The sequence below is a fragment of the Apteryx rowi genome, unplaced genomic scaffold (assembly GCF_003343035.1).
Source record: "Apteryx rowi isolate R43461 unplaced genomic scaffold, aptRow1 scaffold_83, whole genome shotgun sequence".
Taxonomy (NCBI): domain Eukaryota; kingdom Metazoa; phylum Chordata; class Aves; order Apterygiformes; family Apterygidae; genus Apteryx; species Apteryx rowi.
Genome location: NW_020451127.1, coordinates 431624 through 452459, shown reverse-complemented (window position 1 = coordinate 452459; position 20836 = coordinate 431624). Strand labels below are relative to the sequence as shown.

General features: G+C 51.0%; 1 protein-coding gene across 3 annotated transcripts in view; it reads left to right on the top strand.

Moving 5' to 3' along the window:
- Window positions 1-17920, top strand: part of DHX30 (DExH-box helicase 30) — a 34870-nt gene extending 16950 nt beyond the window's left edge. For 2 of the 3 annotated variants that reach the window (XM_026089741.1, XM_026089743.1), the window contains exons 4-20: window positions 1324-1434; window positions 3476-3831; window positions 4642-4768; window positions 5475-5624; window positions 6210-6362; window positions 7741-8562; window positions 10299-10377; window positions 11338-11442; window positions 12557-12732; window positions 13882-14088; window positions 14471-14552; window positions 15072-15265; window positions 15348-15507; window positions 15775-15932; window positions 16395-16498; window positions 16675-16814; window positions 17594-17920. In XM_026089741.1, the coding sequence (XP_025945526.1) occupies window positions 1324-1434; window positions 3476-3831; window positions 4642-4768; window positions 5475-5624; window positions 6210-6362; window positions 7741-8562; window positions 10299-10377; window positions 11338-11442; window positions 12557-12732; window positions 13882-14088; window positions 14471-14552; window positions 15072-15265; window positions 15348-15507; window positions 15775-15932; window positions 16395-16498; window positions 16675-16814; window positions 17594-17829 (3360 nt within the window). In that variant the 3' untranslated portion in view covers window positions 17830-17920. The remainder of the gene's footprint in view (window positions 1-1323; window positions 1435-3475; window positions 3832-4641; window positions 4769-5474; window positions 5625-6209; window positions 6363-7740; window positions 8563-10298; window positions 10378-11337; window positions 11443-12556; window positions 12733-13881; window positions 14089-14470; window positions 14553-15071; window positions 15266-15347; window positions 15508-15774; window positions 15933-16394; window positions 16499-16674; window positions 16815-17593) is intronic. The other variant, XM_026089742.1, reaches the window with a different exon arrangement.
- The last annotated feature ends 2916 nt before the right edge of the window (window positions 17921-20836 follow it).

Sequence of the window (20836 nt, the reverse complement as noted above, 5' to 3'; positions counted from 1 at the left end):
AGGTTAGCTGTAACGTACCTTCCAGGAAAAGCTTCGCTTCTGATGGATTAACATTTTCCAATAACATTCTGTCTAAAAGTTCCCAGGCAGTTCTTGTTACCACATCCTTTTTACACATCTCTGGGTTTTAGGCAATACATTAGTAATGGTTGCTTTAAAGTTCCTCTATTATTTGCCTTTTTGTGTTGCTTGCTTTTTTCAAGCAGTAGCGCAGTTTCCTGACTTACATTTTGGAATGCCATAACCAATGCGCGACATCTTAGTTTGCGTAATTGGTTCAAATTCTTGCTAGCACTTACATAGATTAACATTGAGCATAACTTCAGATTCCTTTAAGAAAATTAAAAAGATAGAGGCGCTCTTGGAGAAAAGGAGGGTTGGGTGGAAAAAAAAAAAAAACGGGGAAAAGATGTGTATGGGGATGGAAGGACAGGTGAGACAGACTGGAGGAGTCTTGGGTGGGAAGGGGACAAAGCTTTTTTGTGAGCACCAAGTAACTTGGCGGCCTTCGTGAGACATCTTTTCTTCTCAGCAGGTTTGTCCTTTTTCATGTAGGGCCCCTAGGCAAAATACGTAGCAATTTCCTACGGTAAGATGAGGTGCAGATGGCAGCCAGCCAGCCAGATGTAGGCAGCTGAAAAGTTAGGAGCCTTTTCTCAAGCGTTATAGGTGGGGTTTTCCCAGCGGACCTAAATGCCACCTTTCATCTTTGCTGCAGAAACAGGAGAGAATTCCTTAGGCATTTCCCTGCTTTGAGCCTTACAGAACCTCAGTAACAGCATCTGCAGGGGCAGGAGTAGGACGAGTTCTTGATTTGGAGACTCTTTTTTCGAAGGGGGTAGGGTTCAGCTTTCAGAGCTCTGTGCTTCTGCAGCTTTTCAGCTGCTCCGAGCCAGCTGAGCTGGTTTAAGAGGGGCTGATGGAGCTGTTAGTTCGAGGAACGGTTACTCTGAAACCGAATTGTTCTTGTAATGAGCTCTTGGCAGTCGATTCTTCTGAGCTGACACTCCGCAGTCGGGGAAGCTCTGGCCCAGAGTACATGGCACCATGCTGGAAGTCAGCCTGCTTTCTGGGCCTGGCTCTGCCATGCAGCTTCTGTGTGACCGTGGGCACCTCATATCCCCTTTTCAGGCTTTTGTTTCCGTGTTAGAGCCTCTTGTAAAGCCTCACCACAAAGCCACTGAATGAGCAGTATATTTGGGATTTTTATTCATGTTCTTTTCTTTCCCTGGAATTCAGAGATGTTTGAAGTGACCATGCTCCTGGTGGAGAAGAAAGTTGGCTGTGYATTGTCTCACCTTACCGGTTATCTTTGCTTTTCAGAAAGTCACTCTGCATATAAAGTGGCCTAAGAATGTGGAAGTGGAAGGCTATGGGACCAAGAAGATTGATGCTGAAAGGCAGGCAGCAGCTGCTGCGTGTCAGCTCTTCAAGGTGAGCTTCTGCTCTTCTTCCCTGGCTTGAAGAAACAAGCCTTTGAGTGCGCAGGCCTGTTCTTTGTGGTGAAATGACTTTTTTTTTATGCTGCTCTCTACCTGTTCGCTTTCTTAATTGGTGTATCTGTTAATTAGGCATAAAGAGTGAAGTCTTTAGCTGTCTAAATCAGTTTGAGCTTAAGGCCCACTTGCTTCCACAGCCAGGCAAGAATTCAAAAAATTCTTTGAGATTTGCTCTTCGTTCTTTTTGTCCCAGACTTTAATCAGCTTCCATCTCGGTCTCAGCATCTACGGTGAGATGTAGATCTTTCCTCCAGTGTCTTCGGTGCTATTATTCACTAACTTACTTGCCCTTTCTGTCAGTCCCCCGAATGTATTTGCAAACGTGTAGTAGCTTCCAGCTCTCTCATTTCCCCTGCGCTTAAGCCAAGGAGTGGCAATTACATGTGTCTGGTTTAAAACTCCACTAATCTGCCACTTGTTTATGGCTGGAAATGGTCGATATATATGCGCAGCCAGTATCGCCCAAGTACAGCGAGGTTATAAAGGGCACTGTTTAAGAGACAGTGTTACATAGCAGCTCCTGGGAATAAGATGCAGTTCTGTCCTCAGCTCTTCAGCTGACCTGCTGCCTAACCTCGAGCAAATGAGTCTGCTTCTTGGGATTTTGTTTTCTCATCTGTAAAGCAGAAGCAGTCGTAACTGCCTGTTAAAGAGCCTGAAAAGGATGCCACAGGTGCTCTGACAGTAAGAGGCTTTTTGATCTGTTTGTAGATKAAGAAAGCTAAATTAAGAAATAAATGCAGTTTTTAAGTTAAGCCTTCAGAAGTTAATGCAGCCTTAAAGCAAGCAGTTTCTTCAGCTGGCCTCTGTGCTTAGGATGGTTTCTTTAATTGCATGATTAGCAAAGCTTGTTCCACAGACTGACTTCATTCCACCTGAAGCATGGTGCTCATTCAGTTAGCTTTCACTGAACATATATTTTTGTTTTATCCTTGCTATTCAGTGTGCGATGAAAGCCTTATTTCCTGCTTTCTTTGAGAGTCTGGAAGWGTTAGACTTTTTCAAAGAACAAAAAAAATCCTATCTACATTTAAAAAATGTTTTTGCCGAATTTCAGGAAATGGCTAAACTCTACTTTCTGTTTAGAACTAAAAAACAAAAAAACTGAAAGTACAGATTAAGCTTGGGGAAAATTTTAACCYGGATGCTTTGCTGAACAAAGCTATAACCAACAGAAAACCCTCATAATGGGAGGCCTTGTGCAATCTTAGCTATAGAAATAGCTACAAATGCTGCTTTAAGTAAATAGTCATCAATTCAAGAAAAGTGGTAGTGTCTAATTGGGGCAGAGACTGTCTAAATATAGTTACTTTGAGTATAGTGGCTAGCAAAGTGAATTCCTGCTGTCTTAAGCCCTCCTACAGAACAAAATAGTACAGCCTTRTCTAATATGGGACTACTGAGAGGCCTCAGGATGGAAGTTTTAATTGTTTGCGGTGGTTTGGTAAGACATCGTGTGTGTTGTGCTCTAGGTATGTCCAAAGCTACATGTGGGTGTTCAGTCCTCACTGTAGGTAACAGACCAGCAATAATTAGGAACTCTTCTGTTTCAAGAACTGTTAGGTTAGGCGGTTCTTGCTACTCCGTATGCAAACAACTGTCTTTATGAAAAGAGAAGAAACATTCACTGATTTGCATCTCAGGTTATCCCGGATTATACTTGTTCAGRCTTGTGCTTTCCAAAAAAAAGAGGCACTTCGTGCTCTGAGGCAGGTTTCAGAACTTCAAAACGCTGCTTTGTAAAATGCCAGTAGATCCTGGTTCATCCTTTGTAACAAGCTACGTGGTACCAAACAACGGTGCGCTGAGAAGCGAAGTCAGTGAACAGATTTCTTTTCTTTCTCTCCTGGTCTGTGGGAATATGAAAAAATTGTTTCTGTATTTCTCTTCTTTGCCAGGTGTGTGTGTTTCCTGCAGAGATGCCCAGTTCTGTCTCTATTCTGCAGCTGTCTTAACACTGCCCTTCTCTATTTTAGGGCTGGGGTTTGCTGGGGCCCAGAAATGAACTGTTTGATGCTGCAAAGTACCGGCTTCTGGCTGACCAGCTCGGCTGTCCTGATGAGAGGTGGTGCTCCGAGGGCAAGTGGCGCTCCAAGTCCGGACCTTCTCTCGCGGACTTGTCAACCTGCTGGCGACGGATGGAGCCGGATGATTCCATCCAGCCCATGGAGCAAGGCAGGATGCCTAAAGCAATGAGGAGAGAAGAGCTGGAGGAAGGGGAGCTGGAGGAAGGGGAACTGGAGGAAGGGGAGCTGGAAGAAGAAGCAATTGATGTTTCTGATTATCTACCTATGGCGCATCAGGACGCTCGAACCCCGGGCAGAGATGCGAGGTTAGTCTGGTCTGATAGCTGCTAACGCAGGGCGGTAATGAAGATCGATTCCTCTTCGTGGGTGATGCGTCCCTGTAGCTCCTCAGAGTTGAACTGCAGCTTCCCCCACGGCTGGTGTGCCCCRTGGATGGGCCAAGCCCTGGCTGCTGTGCCAGTCCCTGTGAGAGCGGTAGTGGGGCAGCCTGCTCTTGTACCGGGTTATCGTCGCAAGGGAATGCAGAAGCTTTGTCTCTGGAGTCTTGCTCTTTGCACAGACTGCTGCATACTTGTCTGCTGCCTTTCTTATTTGTCTGGGCCTGAAGAGATTTCCATCTCCAGAAGCCCCACACATGCATTTATCAGTCCCTTTAAATCAGTTTTGGGGCCCGTATTAGGTCTACTCCTTTCCATTACCGTAGTGGCTTACTCGACTTTATTTTTTGTGGGCACAAATGTTAGATTTTTTTTTTTTTTTTTAATAGGCAAGAATAAGATCAGTAAGGACCTGGTTATTATTATTATGTATTTAGAGATGCCCTTTGTGTTTGGAGATAACTTTGCCTTGTGAAAAATCAGTAAAAGCTGTTGATGCTCTCTGGTTTGTAGTGCTAGTGTAAACGTGTGATCGCTTTTTAGTAGGTGGCTTTCCTGGGCTGGGTGATTTTTCTGTGACTGACAGATTTTAGTAGCAAGATAAGGCTTGACTTTTCAAATGACTTAAGTAATCTGTGCCTTTAACTGCTCAGTTTTGGACCTGAAGGGAGATATTCTGCCCATCTCCATGCTCAGACCTGGGTATTCATATACAAACTGTTTTTATCTTCCATTTAGCAGGGGAGGGAGTTCCATTGAAATGACAGATGACAACACTGCCATCCGTGCTCTGACACAGTTCCCACTTCCCAAAAACCTTCTGGCCCAAGTGATTCAGATTGCAACCTCTTCCTCCACAGTCAAGGTAAGGTGCTGTTTGACTAGCTCCGCTAGGGACCTTTTGGGAATGAGGATCAGAGACTCCAACTGGAATCTCTTTGGTTGCTGTCTCGGGCAGCTGAGAATCGGGGAGAGGAGGGAGGTTAAAACTAGCCCAAGAAAAAATAGCCTGAAGAGCAATAAAAAGATGCCTCCGTGGGAACTGAGGCAGTCTCAAACACCAGAAATATTGTTACCTGGGGCAGAGCAAGAGAGGAACTGTTGTGCAAATGAAGGTGTTTTCACTGTTTTCGAAGGTGATTAGGTTTGCATTTCCCCTAATGTCTGCAACAAACTAGAAACACAATTTTGTGTTGCTCAGACAAACGTGTAATTTCTCTGCTGACAGAATCTTTCCAGAACTCAATTCTTGCCAGTATCCRGTGATTCTCCTCCTTGGTATGTGTCACCCACCTCCTTTCCAGACCTCATGTGCTTAACAAACATTAACTGTGCTCCACCCCGTACGTTCTCAGTGACATTCTCCACACAGCAGCCTGCGTCCTCTCACTTCTGCTTAGCCTGTGCCTTGTGAGCTGGGGCTTGGGGTGGTATTTAGCGCAGTAAACCCTTTCTAGTGCAGAGCGTTCCAATTTAAACTCTGCTTAGAAATATTGGGGCATATCTGAAAATATCTGCCGAAGTAAGCAGRCTCCCCTCCACAAACCTAATGTCGTTTTTGTGCCTTTTAGGAATACATGCAGTTCCGTACAGTAGGCACCAAGACCAAGATCTGCAAGCTCACGCTTCGCTGGCCCTGTCCAATGACTTTTGCTGCCAAGGGCCGTCGCAAGGTGGAGGCAGAAAACAAAGCAGCGGCACTGGCCTGTCAGAAGCTTAAGGTAGGTGTACGTGGCTCCTACGTCCTGTGTCCTATCTGTCTATGAACAGATGCTGCTCACAGCTAACTTACCGTGTTTGAGTCCTGATGGGCTGATGCTTGAACCTGTCTGGTCTTTGACATCATGCTTAACAGACCTGTATTGCTGAACCTTGGGATCCAGTCCAAACTGTTACTGTACCCCTCTGGTGTCTGAGCCAAGATGACCCCTCAAAGGCTGCTGTGCTTGTTTGTGTCCTCAACAAAGTGTGCTTAAGGATCACCCTAGAAGTAATAGTTTGTTCTCTTGGCCCCCACACTGCTGCATTAGCTTTGCCGCAGACTGCGGTCAGCAGAAGGGAGGTCCAAGAAAACAGTGTAGGGTTTATTACTGAATTGTCAAAACACGGCAGAACCAAAGCAAGAGCGTTAACAGGGGAAGGAGTTGGCCCGTCTGAACTGTGCTGTGGGAGAGCGTGACTTGTGCGTTGTCTGGCTCTGAAAGTGCCAGGCTTCCAGTCCTTTTCTAGGCCCGTGTTTTCCATATACCAGCACTTCATCTGCAGCAGCCTGATGTCTGATACTCACCTGCCTCTTTTCTTTGCAGAGCCTTGGCTTAGTGGACAAGAACAACAACCCGCTCAGTCATGCTATGTACAACATGACTTCCCTCCGAGAGCTTGGTGAGAACCAGAGGAAACCCTGCCACATCAAAGTCCCTGAAGCCACCCTGCGCAAGATTGAGAACTATCTGAATCATGTAAGGCTTGCTCAGGTGTCTTGGAACCACCTTTGATTGATCGCCTCTAACTTACAAAATTGCACATGGGTTGAGAGCTTGGTGTCAGAAAGGTGAAGGAATTCGTGGCTTGCTGGTAGGCTTCCAAAATTATTGGAGAGAGCTGCTGCGGTTTGCCACAAAATTGATCAGTCTTTGTTGACCCTTGGGGAAGGGAGACCCTTTCTGGGCAGTGTATGTGTCTGTGACGCTTGTCTGTGTTGCTTGGCCCTTGCAGGTATCGGGGAGTGTAGTTTTGACTTGCCTACAGCCTGCTTCATAGGCTGATGACTGCTGCGTCTTGCAGAAGGAGCTGGTTTCATAAAAATCTAGTTTCACCTTATTGCTTTACAATGACCAGGTGCCGGTATTTGCAGGTTTCCTGTGGGAGCATCTCTTGCAGCAGTTGTATGTTAGTGCTGGGCGCAGCTCTCCTTGCAGTCCCCAGGCACCTGGCAGTGCTTTCACCCAGGAGATCCCTCTTCTTGGTGTGGGGGACGCCAGTGGTGAATGAGCAGACGTGCATGGGAAGCAGCACCAAGATAAGGTTCCTTAGGAGCATTCACTGTCAAAGCAGCAGTTAGAGCTAAGGTGAGATGAGGTTGAGCGTAGCTCAGGTACCAATGTGTGTAGCTTACTGAAATCAGTGAAAATAATGAACRCAGATGATGAAATAATGATCTCTTGCACAGTGCATGGAAGGCTTGGTTTTGTGACTTTTGAGTAAGACTGAATCTGAAAGAACTGATTTGTAGCTGAACTTTTAATCCTGTGAACATCTGGACTAAAACTTTGATTTGTGTTCTAGTCAATTCCTGACCTACTGTTGCTCTTTTTAGTTCCTGTGGGATGTGGAATTCTTTTTCTTGTGCCAAGATGGAATGTTTCTGGCTTATTCTGGCTTAGCTGAACACTTGCGTTTTGTGCAAGTTGCATGTCTTGACTTCTTGAGAGAGAGAAGGGTGGTGGTGTTACTTGATAGTTTCCAAAAGTTGCCTTTGAGAGGCTGTCGCGTCGCTTGCGTATGGTGTAGCCACTGACCTGGAGAGCTTAAGTTATTGTTTTGCACCTGTCAGTTCAGGCATGGGCTCTAAAATCTCTGATAGAATAGACTGCAAACCTCAGGGGTCACAGTGAGGAAAATGCAGGGAACTGCCCAAATTAGGTCCTGAATTAAGGTCATTTCAAGTGAAAATTAAGAGGCTAAGTTGCCTAAAATCTGAAGGTGACTTTGACAAAGCTTTGGGGTCACCGCAAAGCCACTTTGACTGAGTCCTTTTCAGGCACTTGTTTCTTTCTGTCCTTCTGAGGACAGTTACCTAAACATTTTGTCCCTGCAAACTTTCTCTGTCTCTCCCAGTATCCAGTGGACATCAGGGAATCCAGGCCCCGGATTGCCGATGACATGATGAACCTGAGCAAGGAGTCCGGTGCGATAAGCGATGCAATCACGGGGAAGACGTATATACCCATGTTGGAAGCCGAGGAAGTACGCCTTAGTCAGAATCTCCTGGCCCTCTGGAAGAGGAGAGGAGCCTCGTGGCAGGAGAGTCACCCGCTGCCAGTGGATCCTCACAAGGACACCATACTATCAGCCATTGAGCAGAACCCTGTAGTGGTAATAGCAGGAGACACAGGCTGTGGGAAAACCACGCGGATCCCTCAGCTCCTGCTGGAGCACTATATCCTGGAGGGTCGTGGTGCCCGTTGCAACGTAGTGATCACCCAGCCAAGGAGGATCAGCGCCATCTCGGTCGCCCAGCGCGTGGCCCAAGAATTGGGTCCCAACATGAGGAAGAACGTGGGCTACCAGGTGCGACTGGAAAGCAAGCCGCCCGCCAGGGGAGGCGCTCTGCTCTTCTGCACGGTGGGCATCCTGCTGCGGAAGCTGCAGGGGAATCCCAGCCTGGAGGGTGTCAGCCACGTTGTAGTCGATGAGGTCCACGAGAGAGACGTCAACACGGATTTCCTGCTCATCCTGCTGAAAGGCATCCAGAAGCTCAACCCTGACCTGCGCCTGGTTTTGATGAGCGCCACAGGAGACAACCAGCGCTTCTCGCACTACTTTGGGGATTGCCCTGTGGTCAAGGTGCCGGGCTTCATGTATCCAGTGAAGGAGTACTACCTGGAGGAGATCCTGGCCAAGCTGGGCCGACACCGACACCGGCACTACGAGATCAAGGTATGCAGCATGATGTTTAAGCTGTTCCCCTTTGGATGAGGCACYGACTCCTGGCATATCATCAGGAGAGAGTTTGGGACTGGAATTGGTCCCTCTTTCCTTGTAGTTCTTGGGCTGTTTGCTTAGGTTTAATTCCAAGTCAAACTGATCAGCTGAAATCAGTTTAGTAAAATCCCATGCGTTTTAACTTAATTATGGATAAAGATGATTTCAGATTTGGGTCTAAGTTACTTTTGTCCCTCTTGTCCCTCTTTAATATGAAGCTTGTGTTCGAGTAAGCTAATGCCTCACTGTGCATGTGTATATACGTACATGTGCAGACTTGCATGTCTCTTGTTCGTGTCTGGGGGTTTTTTTGCAACTAGTCTTACTGCCCCAAACTATTCCTCTGGAAAATGCCTTCGAAAACTTGTACTCTTTGCTGTGGGTAGTCTTCCTCCAGTTACAGCTCACAGAATCGTTGAGGTTGGACAAGGGCATCTAGAGATTGTCCAGTCCAACCTCCCTGCTCAAAGCAGGGGCCGCTAGAGCAGGTTGCTCAGGACTGTGTCCAGTCAAGTTTTAAATATCTCCCAAGGATGGGGACTCCACAACCTCTCTAGGCAACCTGTTCCAGTATTTGACCGCTCTCACAGGAAAAGGTTTTTTCTTACGTTTAAACAGAATTTCCCATATCTTTAATTTTTGTCCATTGCCTCTTGTCCTGTCACTGGGCACCACTGAGAAGAGTTTGGCTCAGTCTTCTTTACACCCTCCCATCAGATATTTATACCCATTGATAAGGTCCCCCCTGAGCTTTCTCTTCTCCAGGCTGGACAGTCAGCCCTCAGCTTCTCCTCGTACAACAGATGCTCCAATCCCTTAATCATTTTAGTGGTCCTTCGCTGGACTCACTCCAGTAAATCCATGTCTGTCTTATTCTGGGGAGCCCAGCATTGGACCTGGCATCCCAGATGTGGCCTCACCAGCGCTGCATGGAGGGGCAGGATCACCTCCCTCCACCTGCTGGCAACGCTCTTCCTAATGCAGCCCAGGATGCCATTGGCCTTCTTGGCCTCATGGGCGTGCTGCAGGTGCCTGGGGTTATTCCTCCCCGAGTGCAGGACACTGCACTTTCCTTTGATGAACTTCATGAGATTCCCTTTGGCCCATCTCTCCAGCCTGTCAAGGTCCCTCTGAATGGCAGCACACCCATCTGGTGTTTCAGCCGCTCCTCCCAATTTTGAATTGTCTGCAAACTCACTGAGGGTGTCCGTTTGCCTTCAGGGCAATCTTCCTGTTTGTGGCAGGGTTTTTTTCCTACTCTTTTTAAGCTGGCCTGATGCATATGTTCCAACTGAGAGATACCAAAGCTGCTGTTCTGTGCCCAGTCGATTTGAAGTCCTAGGTGCATATAGCATGATTTTTTCCCAAAAAATTTCATTTTAACTTCTTGTTATTTGTTAGATGCTGTTCAGTAGAGGTGCACAAATCTCAGCTAGCTTCCAAGTCTGGAGAACAGGAAAGGGACCATATTCTCACTGCACGACGGAGGAAACTGTCAGCAGTTGTGACCAGAGCAGGTTACAGATGGAGCCAGGAGCAGGCTTCTGAGGTTCCTGGCCCTTAGTAATGGGCATGCAGTCCAAGTGTAGGCATTTGCTCTCTCCTGAAGATACTTTGGGAAGCTGTGTCCCTTTCTGCTGTCTGCTAGATTGCCTCTCATTTATCTGCATGTGTCCTCCTGTGTTATCTAGCAATCGGATGATGAATGTGTCCTTGACCTTGATCTGATCACTGACCTTGTACTCCAGATTGACGCTCATGGAGAACCAGGTAGGTGCTGCGTTGCCCCCTCCCTCTTTCCTTTTGCTGAGAAAAAAGGGAATACCTGCGGAACCCAGACCCTTTGTAGAGAAGATAGGGAGTTCAGCTGACTTCTGCAAGGCCACCTTGAGTTCCTGTTGAGCTGAGTGCTCTTGAGCAGTGTGGCAGGACCTAGCTCTCAGTCTTTGGCTAAGACAGCATTTTCTGAGTCCTTGTGCCTCAGCCAGAGGCTGAGGTGAACAGTGCTTAAAACAGCTGTGCAAGCTTGGTTTTTTTCTGGAGTTTGGAAAGATATCTGGCAACATCTGATTGCATGCTGGTTCCTGGGCTGGTAAGTCTCAGAAAGCCTTAGTGTCTCTGATTTACAGCTGTTCTTGGGGTGAAGTGCAAGAGTTGTCTGTTTACCAGCACCCTGCAACCTTCTCCTGCCCAACAGGCAGAACCTTTGGTTATTTTTCTCTGTTGGAGGCCTATACCCACAAAACATCTTTTCCTGGGAGATGATGTTTTTGTGATGAAGGATGGATTCTCATGTGACTTCTAAGAGTTTTAAATGTTTCAAAGCCAATAGAAGGTATTCACTCTCAAAGCGCAGGAAGCCTGGTTTCTTTCTGGCATAAAACTCTTGCCCTAACCAGCTTGCAGAAGTGGACACAGTACAGCAGGTACGAAATCTATCCAAACGTTTCCTTGGGTCTGAGTTCCCATCATGGCTGTATCTGGCCATCTGTTCACAATAAGCATGATGCAGGTTTCTTTAGTGACCAGTTGGCAGGGGGTAGCAGAGACTTGGAGCCTGCTAGTCCTTTCTTGGAGCCTTTTAGACTAAAGGTTGCTGTGGACTTGGGGAAATAATAGGTACCCTGGAGTTTTCCTTCTGTGCGGTAGAAGCGGTTTCAGTGTCTCTGGCTGGGGGAAGAGTGCCMGGATTTCTGGGTCACTTGTCTTTTTGCTCTTCATCTGTTGTAGGCGGGATCCTCTGTTTTCTTCCTGGATGGCAGGAAATCAAAGGGGTGCAGCAGCGCCTGCTAGAGATGCTTGGATCTCAGAACAGCCGGTACCTCGTCTTACCAGGTGAGATGGCAGGGCCAGCCCTTTTCTYCACAGGGTTCAGGAGAATGGCTGGGTCAAATGACTTGATGGACTCCTTCAGCTGTTGCACTCAGTTGCAGAGCGAGTTTGAATGCCCTGATGTATCTGCTTGTTGCATAATTGTGCATGTAAAACACAACTCATAGCAGAGGCCAGCCAAACCGGTGCGTGATCAAAAAAACCTGGCTTTCTGTCTGCCTCCAGCAATTCAGAATTAGGCAAGGAGGAAACCGCTAAATTCTCCGCTGCTGTAGCTGTGTGTGCTGAGCCTAAACAGAAAAGACCTGTTTTGTGTGAAGGAGGTGTACGGTTGTGGGATAGAGATGTACTTCATAGCTCAGCTTTGATTAGTGAATTTAACTTTTTGTATCCTGAGAGGAAACTTAAAAACGAAAGGCCAGTATTACTCTCCAAGGCTTGTGAAGTTTTATTTATTTTTATTTTTAGCAGGCTTCCCTATTCTATGTCAAATAGGGCTAGCCAGGAGCACAGCTTTGAACAGCTCAGTTGCAAATAAATGCTCTCTCCRGAAAACTGTATGTTTGTTCTTGTGCTCCTCTGCTGATGTGTAGGGACATCGCCATTACCACCAGGAATTTCTCCTGCATCCCTGATCTGTAATACAGAAAACATGGGGTATAAAAGAGTTAGGCCCTTGTTAGTAACCGTTCTTGACCAAGGGAGACCAAACAACGATGGGGGTGCCCCCTTCCCCTGCCCCACAAGCCTTTTGAAAAGGAGGAGCTGCAGAACTGGACTATGGGAGGGAGTGGGACTTCTGCTTGGAGGCCAGGGATGTTCTGGTGGTGTCATTAGCCTCTGTGGGGCAGGAAGTGGTCAGAGCTCCTAGTATTAAGCCAGAGGTCAAAGCAACTGGAAAGAGGCCTTTCTGTATGATGTGTAGAAGTATTTCCTGGGGGCTGGCAGACAGGAGTCAGGAAACCACTAGCAATCGGTATTACAAGTGGTGCCTCTACCCCTGCCCTCCATTTCTGAAGATGGGAGGGATGGTGCAGGGGAGCTGAGTATCTCTGTCCTGTACTGTTGTTGTGAAGGAGCTCAGCTGGGCAGGACTGACTTTGTTCTTATCTGCTAGTGCACTCCAACATCCCCATGATGGACCAACAAAACATCTTCCAGCGGCCTCCGCCTGGCGTCAGAAAGATCGTCCTGGCCACCAACATCGCTGAGACCTCCATCACCATCAACGACATTGTCCATGTGGTGGACAGTGGCACACATAAGGAGGAACGTTATGATCTAAAGACCAAGGTACTGATGCCCTCTTGCCTGTGCTGAGTGCATTTAGGACATGCTGGAGCTGATGGTTACTTTCAGAGCAACATTTGAGAAGTCATTAATGGGATGGTGTCTTCAGAGCCACTTCCCATTTGGCCCCTGAGGCGCTAGGACCTTGTCCCTGTTGGTGGACTGAGCTCCTGACTGATCGTTTGGGAAGTGTTTGTGTTTAGCCAATTCCCTGCCAGGTTCCTCATCAGCTTTTGCTGTGCAGGCAGAAGGCTGATGTCTTCAAAGAAACTTCAGGCAAATCCTGCTCCCTTCCAACTTCTCTGTGCGCTAACTTTTGTAGCTTTTTCATTTGCTTTCTGCCTTTTTCTACAGTCTCCTCGTAAGCCTCTTTCTAGCCAAAGCACTTTGAGTCCCACAGAACAGCTCTGCCTTACTAGGTACTGCTGTTGTTTGAAGCCATCTTGGCCCCAATGTCTTAGTTTTCTAGTCAGAGATCAGGGCTTTAAGTGGGGTGTTCATCAGCCGAGAGCACTGCTCTCGGGCCGTGTTTCTGGTGTCGTTGGGTCCTAGGAGGCTCTTGTGAGTGTGCTTTCATGGCAACTCGAAGGCAGCTGTGCCACCATTGCTCTTAGAAGAGGAGATCCTGGCTCTTTACTGCTGCCCTTTCCCTTCCCCCTCTAGAACATCTTTTTACAGGGCCAGGTGATGATTCACACTTTGGAGCAGATCTAGTTTAAAAATTACCTTTTTATATTTGCCCAGTCTTCACCCAGTTCATTTCACAATGCAGCTCACAGCAGACAACAGTGCCTGTGGGCAGCACAAGGCAGGAGGCAGCATTGAGGTCAGGACCACGTTTGGCTGGCAGCTTGGAGCACCGCCGAGTGCGTCAGGGCCCTGGTGAGCGCTGTGACTTGGAGACGAGGCAGGTGTCCAGCAGATGGCATCAGGGTCTCGCTCCTGCACCGAGTGGCTTAGGCCTTCGTACTGCAGTTTGCTGGAGACCGGCATTGCAGGATTCAGGAGGACGGGAAGGGTTTCCCCAATCCTTTAGTGGGATGGTTCACTGGTCACAAGAAGTTTCCAGGGTCCCTGGACTGGATGTAAAGCTCCAGTTTAGGCAGGCTAGACAGCCGTGAGAGCATTCATGTCTAACGCTCCTTTTCCTAGGTGTCCTGCCTGGAAACGGTGTGGGTGTCCAAGTCAAACGTCGTACAGAGGCGAGGGCGTGCTGGCCGCTGTCAGTCGGGATTTGCCTATCACCTCTTCCCTCGCAGCCGCCTGGACAAGATGCCAACTTACCAGGTCCCAGAGATCCTGCGCACCCCACTGGAGAACCTGGTGGTTCAGGCCAAGATCCACATGCCGGAGAAAACGGTAAGCACAGTACATGCCCACGAGCCTGCAGTGGACTGAAGCAGCAGGATGCGGCCTGCCTGGTGCCAGTTCCACAGATGTGATCTGACCGCAGATTTGATTAGGAAAAATCCGAGATGCTGATGACTCTAGTTCTTGCTTTCGTAAACCACAATGTTATCTAGGGAAGTTAAGCCCAGGAAGTGTACAGATCACCAAGATCACGGACTATGTCTAAAAGACTCTGTGCAAGAATGGAGGGGACTGAGCTCGTATAGCTCTAGGCAAATAAAGGGGGAAACAGTTGTAGTCTGTCGCCCTGGGGCAGGGTAGTGGGCTCCTGAGGGCTCTCCCACGCTCCTGTTTGGGAGACGTGTCTCACTTTTTCCACTGTGTGTTGCAGGCAGTTGAATTTCTCTCCAAGGCTCTGGACAGCCCTGACATTAAAGCTGTGGATGAAGCAGTGATCTTGCTGCAGGAGATCGGTGAGCTAATGCTGTGTCCCGAGGGTGGGCATGAGGGGAACGTGTTTGCTATCTCAGTGTGGGAAGCGGGAGTTGGCACCGGATCCCGTGGGACAGACTGGGCAGGGCTGTTTCCCAGCCCACGGATAGGGATGGCAGCTGACAGGGACTCTCCAAACTGCCCGCGTTGTGGTGCCTTTTATTTGCCACACTGCTGTGCTCAAGGAGTGGGGAAAACTCTCCACTTTGCCTTTTAAAGGTAGGCAGGGAAGGAAAGCTGTGACTTGGAGTTCGTAGCTGGGGTCTTGGTGGTTGAAAAGGCTGTGACAGCCAGGTGACAGAGAGGCCTCAGGTCAGTTAGCCCTGCGTGGTTCTGGGAGCTTTTTGCAGTCACCTGTGCTGTGCACCTCTTCTGGTGCTGATGTCAGATCTTCCGAGCCCAGTAGGAAGGTTCTCCTGGCAGCTGCCTGAAGCTGCCGGCCACCCCTTTGGCCCTGCTCGGAGCTGATGGATGCGCCCGTGCGGGCGGCTCTGTTGCAGGAGTGCTGGACCAGCGAGAAGCCCTCACCACTCTAGGCAAACGCCTTGCCCAGATCTCCACAGACCCTCGGCTGGCAAAGGCCATCGTCTTGGCATCCATCTACCGCTGCCTCCACCCTCTGCTTGTCATCGTTTCCTGCCTCACTCGGGACCCCTTCAGCAGCAGCCTGCAAAACCGTGCGGAGGTGGACAAGGTGAGGAGCCCCTCCTGAAGGAAGGTAGGAAGGGGGTAGGGAAGGGACTTCAATTTGTCTGACGCGTGTCTCTGTCTCGCAGGCCAAGGCTGTCCTGAGCCGGGAGAGCGGGAGTGATCACCTGGCATTTGTCAGAGCTGTGGCAGGCTGGGAGGAAGTGCTGAGACGCAGGGACAGTCGTGCCAGAGATAACTACCTGCAGGACTACTATCTCTATGGCCCCAGCCTTCGCTTCATCAACGGTGAGTCTCGTAGGCCTGGTTCTCCCTTCTGTCCCCCGAAAAGGCTGAAGCACCTGCGAAAAGCGCAGTACAGTAATGGGATAGACGTGGTGCTTCGGTGCTCAAGAGCGCAGAGGTGGCTGCCAGGGCAGCCCCAGGCAGGAAAGATCACTTGTCCTAGGGCCTCTGAGGCCAGAGCTGGTGCTGCCCTGCCAAGGTCACTTTGTTTTTTAAGTAGAATAAAGGAAAGCACAAGTCTCACTCCCTGGGACTGTCTCTTCCCCACAGGCCTTGTCAAGCAGTTCTCCGAGAACCTCTACGAAGCCTTCCTGGTGTCATCCCCGTCTGACTGTACCATGCCCTCCTCTGTGTGTAACCAGTACAGTGAAGAGGAGGAACTGGTCAAAGGAGTCCTCATGGCTGGGCTCTACCCCAACCTCATCCAGGTACTGGCTCCCTGCTCTGCGGTCTCTGTCCTGGGCTTGCTGGTCACTGCAGGTGTTACAAGGAAGCGTGTAGTGAAAAGGTGCCTGTGACGGGAGTCTCATGCTCCTCTGGGGAGAGTGTGTCGTAGGCAGACTGCCTGCTTGCGCTTCTGCCTGCTGCTCCTGTGCTGTCCCTGCCTGCTCACATCTGTGCTTGGGTTCACGTCACTTGGTCTGGGGGCTACTGAGGTGGCATCTCTCCTCCCGTTTGCTGCCCCTTGTCCGGCATTTGACTGCCAGGTCTGGTTGCTCCCTGCATGTGTGTGCCACTAACGCAGTGGTGCTGCTGGAAGCGGAGGGACATTTTTCCCCCCCACACGTACATGGTCGGGAGGCAAAACTGCAGGGAAACCTTGTCTGACTGCTTGTGGGCAGCACCTACCGGATATGCGGGTATTTGCTGAGATGTCCTTCTTGTTTCAGGTGAGACAAGGCAAAGTGACCCGTCAGGGGAAGTTCAAACCCAACAGCTATGCGTATCGGACAAAGGCTGGCACCGTTCTGCTCCACAAGTCAACAATCAACCGGTGAGTGATGTGTGTGTGGCTGTGAACGTGGGAGGGTGATGAACCAGCACCGTTCGCTCATCTCCACAGCACCCGCAGGCTGTGCTGGGGACCCTGGCGCTGCCTTCAACGGTTGTGACGGTACCCAAGTATGACGCGTCTCTGCCCGTGGTTGATGAACCTGTTCCCCTGTGCAGGGAAGCATCCAAGCTGTACAGCCGCTGGCTAACGTACTTCATGGCGGTGAAGTCCAATGGTGGGGTGTTTGTACGGGACTCCTCCCAGGTCCACCCGCTGGCCGTACTGCTCATGACTGACACGGATATCCATGTCCGAGGTGAGTGTTTACGGCATCTGCGGGGCTAATGTGTCTGCTTGCGTCTCCCTTTGCGCCRCTGCAGGCTTCTCCCCTCCAGCGCCCTCCCATCACTGAGGAGCTGCTGATGCCCTGGGTGCCCTGTTCCTCCGGAAGCGCGTCAGGCCAAGGGGCTGCACGTTGGCTGCCTCTGATCAGTTCAGGCAGTTCTGCCTCTTGCTCCTGGGCCTCCTTTCCGAGCCTCTTGCTTTGATCTGGGTGTTGCTGCGATGGGGCCGCAGGAGGAATGATTTGTGAGCTGCTCTTGGCCTTAGATCTCCAAACGAGACGAGGCAACCAAGCCGCAGGCAGGCTGAGCAAGCAGACTCGTGCCTGGAGACTCATACGTGGGGAATGAGGAACTGGGCTAGTCCTCAGCTGTGGCTGGGGAGGAAGCTGGTGTGTGTGTGGAGGAGTGAGTCCTTCTCCCCAGGGACATGTTGCTTTAGGCCTTGGGTTTTGGCGCAGCTGCGATCAGCCTCTAGCCCTAGAGCTCAGCCGGGCTGTGCAATCGGAGTCATCTCCTGCAGGAAACAGTGGGAGGATCCCAATGCCATGGGTCAGAGCACTGCCTGCTGCGTAGCTGGCCTGGGTGGGAACTTCTCTGGCCTGCCCCRGTGCCCAGACTCTGAGCTAAAATGAGTGTGAGGTGGACCTGCGCTGCTCCTTGTAGTGGTGCTGGAGAGGGCTGAGTGGACAACACAGGCTGGAACAGGTCAGCGCTCTTCCTGCTTCTCATCTGCTCTCTTCTTCCCACTAAGATGATGGCTGGCGAGCAACGGTCTCCCTGACAGACAGTGATCTCCTGGTGCTGGAGGGAGACTCCTACACCATCCGCCTCCTGCGTGATTTCCGCGTGTCGCTCTCCAAGATGGTGGAGACGTGTCTGTGCTACGAGATGGCAGCCATCCCTGGGGACCTGCACCACCAGCACAGCCAGCTGCTCGACATCCTGGTGGATCTGCTCAAAGGCCCTCCCGGCAGCTTTGGCGCTTAGGCAGAGCTGGAGGATTGTGTGGGGACTTGTAATTTGTATAAAGATGTTCACAAATGTTTATTTAAATAAAGTTCTATTTATCCCTTGTGAAGTCATCTCTCTCCATCCTAGAAGATTAATGTTGTCTGAATCTCCTGCTGTCGGCTCCGTGCATGGTCACCGCGTAGGAAGAACCAGCGTCGCACCGCCTGGAACGGACTGGAAGTGCCGCTTTGCCCTGCCGCGAGCTTCGTGGACGCCCGCTTCCTCCGCTCGAACAGCGTCAGTCCCTGAACTGGAAAGCAAGGACACGGCTGCTGCTCGCCGTCCTCTGCCCCCTCCCCACGGGGCTGGGCCGCAGCAGCTCCCGCAGGAGAGCTCCTCTCCGCTCCAGAGGAGGATGGAAGTCTCGGCTTGCGGCTGTGCCTGCTCCGGGGGCCGGGCCGAGCGCGGATCCAGCCGCTCCGGCACAGGGTGCTGATTTCTGTCGTCTCGCCTCTCCCTGCGCCAGGCGCCGCGAGAAGGTCAGAGGAGAGCGAGCCCCGAAGGCGCCGGATGCGACATTCCACGCGGGATCTCYGAGCCTCACCGCCAGGCCCTGCCGCCCCCGCGGCGCCAGCGCAGGCGTGGCGTTACCAGTGTGAGATGTGACTTGTCCTTCCTAATCTGCCTGTACTTTTGTCCTCTTGCGTTGTTATTATTATTTTTTTATTATTATTATTTCTCGTTCTCCCTACRTCGAGGAGGCCGGATCCCTGTAACTTGTGCAACACAGGACTCGATTGTAGATGCCAGTCTGCCTGTGAGCGCTTTCTCCTGCAGGAGGCCAGGAGCATAGGCACAAAATTCTTTGTTTTCTGTGAACAGGGACCATAATTTCCGTGGAAGGAGGATTGCGACAGGCACGGCATTAAAGGAGAGAGCTGGCGTTTAATCCCAGCTCGGCCTCGAATTAAGACAGCGACCTACCTCACAGGGCTGTTGTGAGGCTTCGGGAATGTCTGTAACGCGGGCGGGAGCGCGGGCCGGACGGGGCCGTAGGGGAACAAGCCCTTCGCCCGCGGTTGCAGGCGGGGGAAGCGCCGCAGGGCTGCAACCGGCGCTGGAGGGAGCCGGGCGCGYGGCGAGGGGCCGCTGCGCAAGAGGCGGTCACAGGACTGGGGATCATTTGTTTTTATTCACCGTTTCTTATGCTCTTTGTATATGAATTCGAGGCGAGGGTGACTGCGAGGGCCGGGCGGCTCGCTGCGGGGCGACGGCGGGGGCCTGAGCTGGGGCGCCGGGCCGGGCGCCGCGGGCAAGCGGGTTCCTGCCCCGCGCCGCTGCCTTCCTCCGGGGCCGCCTTTTGGTTCGCTCTCCCCGCCGAGCGCTGCTCCGATTTAATTTACGCATCGTGGGCTTTAACGCGAGCGGGGGCCTCTGCGGTGGAGGCGCTGGACTGCAGCGGGGGGGYGCGGAGCGCGGCGGCTGCGAGCCGAAAGCACAAGGGCCGGGGGCCGGCGGGGGCCCCGCGGTGCCGCTCGGGGCGGCCGGAGTCCTGCAGCCTGTGTTCACTCGAACCTTTTCATCTTCATTTCACTTGCTTGAGGTTGTCACTATTATTTGACCAGTGTTTGTTTCTTTTGGCCTGTATAATGGGCAGTATGGATTTTTTTTTTTTTCTTCCYCCTTCCAGCAGGTTAAAAAAAAAAAGAAAAAAAAAAGAAAAAAAAAAGACTAAGCTATTGTCTAAATGGTTCAGAACTAGTGTGATATTGGGATACTTCAGTGGCTGTTATGTGATACTGGATCTTTTTACAACATAGATTAAAGACAATAAAAAGGGATAGAGTAGTAAACGCCTCTGTCCTCTTCTTCTTTTATTTTTCATTTTTAATAGATACATTTTTTTTTAATTTGAGCAAAGCCTGAAGCTTGTTGTTTTATTGCTTTTGCTGGGGCTGGGCAAGGCGTTCGCATCCCCACCGCGGCCTTGCTGCGAGCAAGGAGAGGGCTGGGCTGGGGATGCGGGAGCAGCGGGGCTGAGCCGGGGGGGGCCGGTGCGCCTGGCCCGGCCCCGGGGCTGGTTCGTGGCCCCGATGCCCTGCAGGAGGGTGGAGAAGAGCTCCGCGACGCCGTTTCTAACCCTGCTTGAGCCGTATCGCCGGCAGCGGGGACAGGAGCAGCTGCCATGCTCATGCGGGGTCTTTCAAGTGGTGCAAGACACTGCTTGTGCCTTAGAGGTGGCAGCAGACTCAGGTGCTGCTGTTTTGGGGCAGTAAAACCCCAGCTGGGCTCTGCTGGCAGGAGAAGGCAGGGAGCAGGGGCACCTGGCCAGCAGCTGCCTCAGGCACATGGTGCCATCACCTGCCTGCTGCGGGCCCAGCACTGCCACCCTTCAGCCCTTCTTCATCCCGTCACCTGGCATCAGCCTGGGGTGGGATGTCAGACACCCCCTAAATTTGCCAGGAAAAGCCCCCCCCCCCCAAAACCTGGCCCCAATTTCCCACATCCCCCACAAACTCACACTCAGGCTGAGGAGGAACATCTAGAAGCTTTATTATTTCACCCCTTTACAATAGTCAGAACCACAACATCAAATCAGGGAATTTGGCTAAAGGTGACGGTCCTATGGCCCCCCAAAGAGCTGGTGCTGGTGGGGGGGGGAACAGAAAGGCAGAAGCAAACCCGACCGCACTCGCGCTGCGGCGGGAGGTTTTCCCCGGCCCCGCATGCGCCCCAGCCCCTCCCCGGCCCCCGCTGCTTTAGCGGACACGGAGCCTCCGCACCCTCCACTCGGGCAGTGCTGGCAGAGGAGCCCGGTGCCGCTGCACAACAATCCTATGACACAAAATAATAACAATAATAGTAATAATAATAATACTTCACATTTAGAGAACACTTTACACGCTGCTCGCACCCCACAGCAGCCCTGTGAGGTTAAGTAGTAGCATTTCCCCCCCCCCCCTTGCCCATGGGGAAACTGAGGCAGAGAGGGCAGGTGCCGTCCCAAGCCGAGAGCATCCTCCCGCGGCCCCCGCACGGCCAA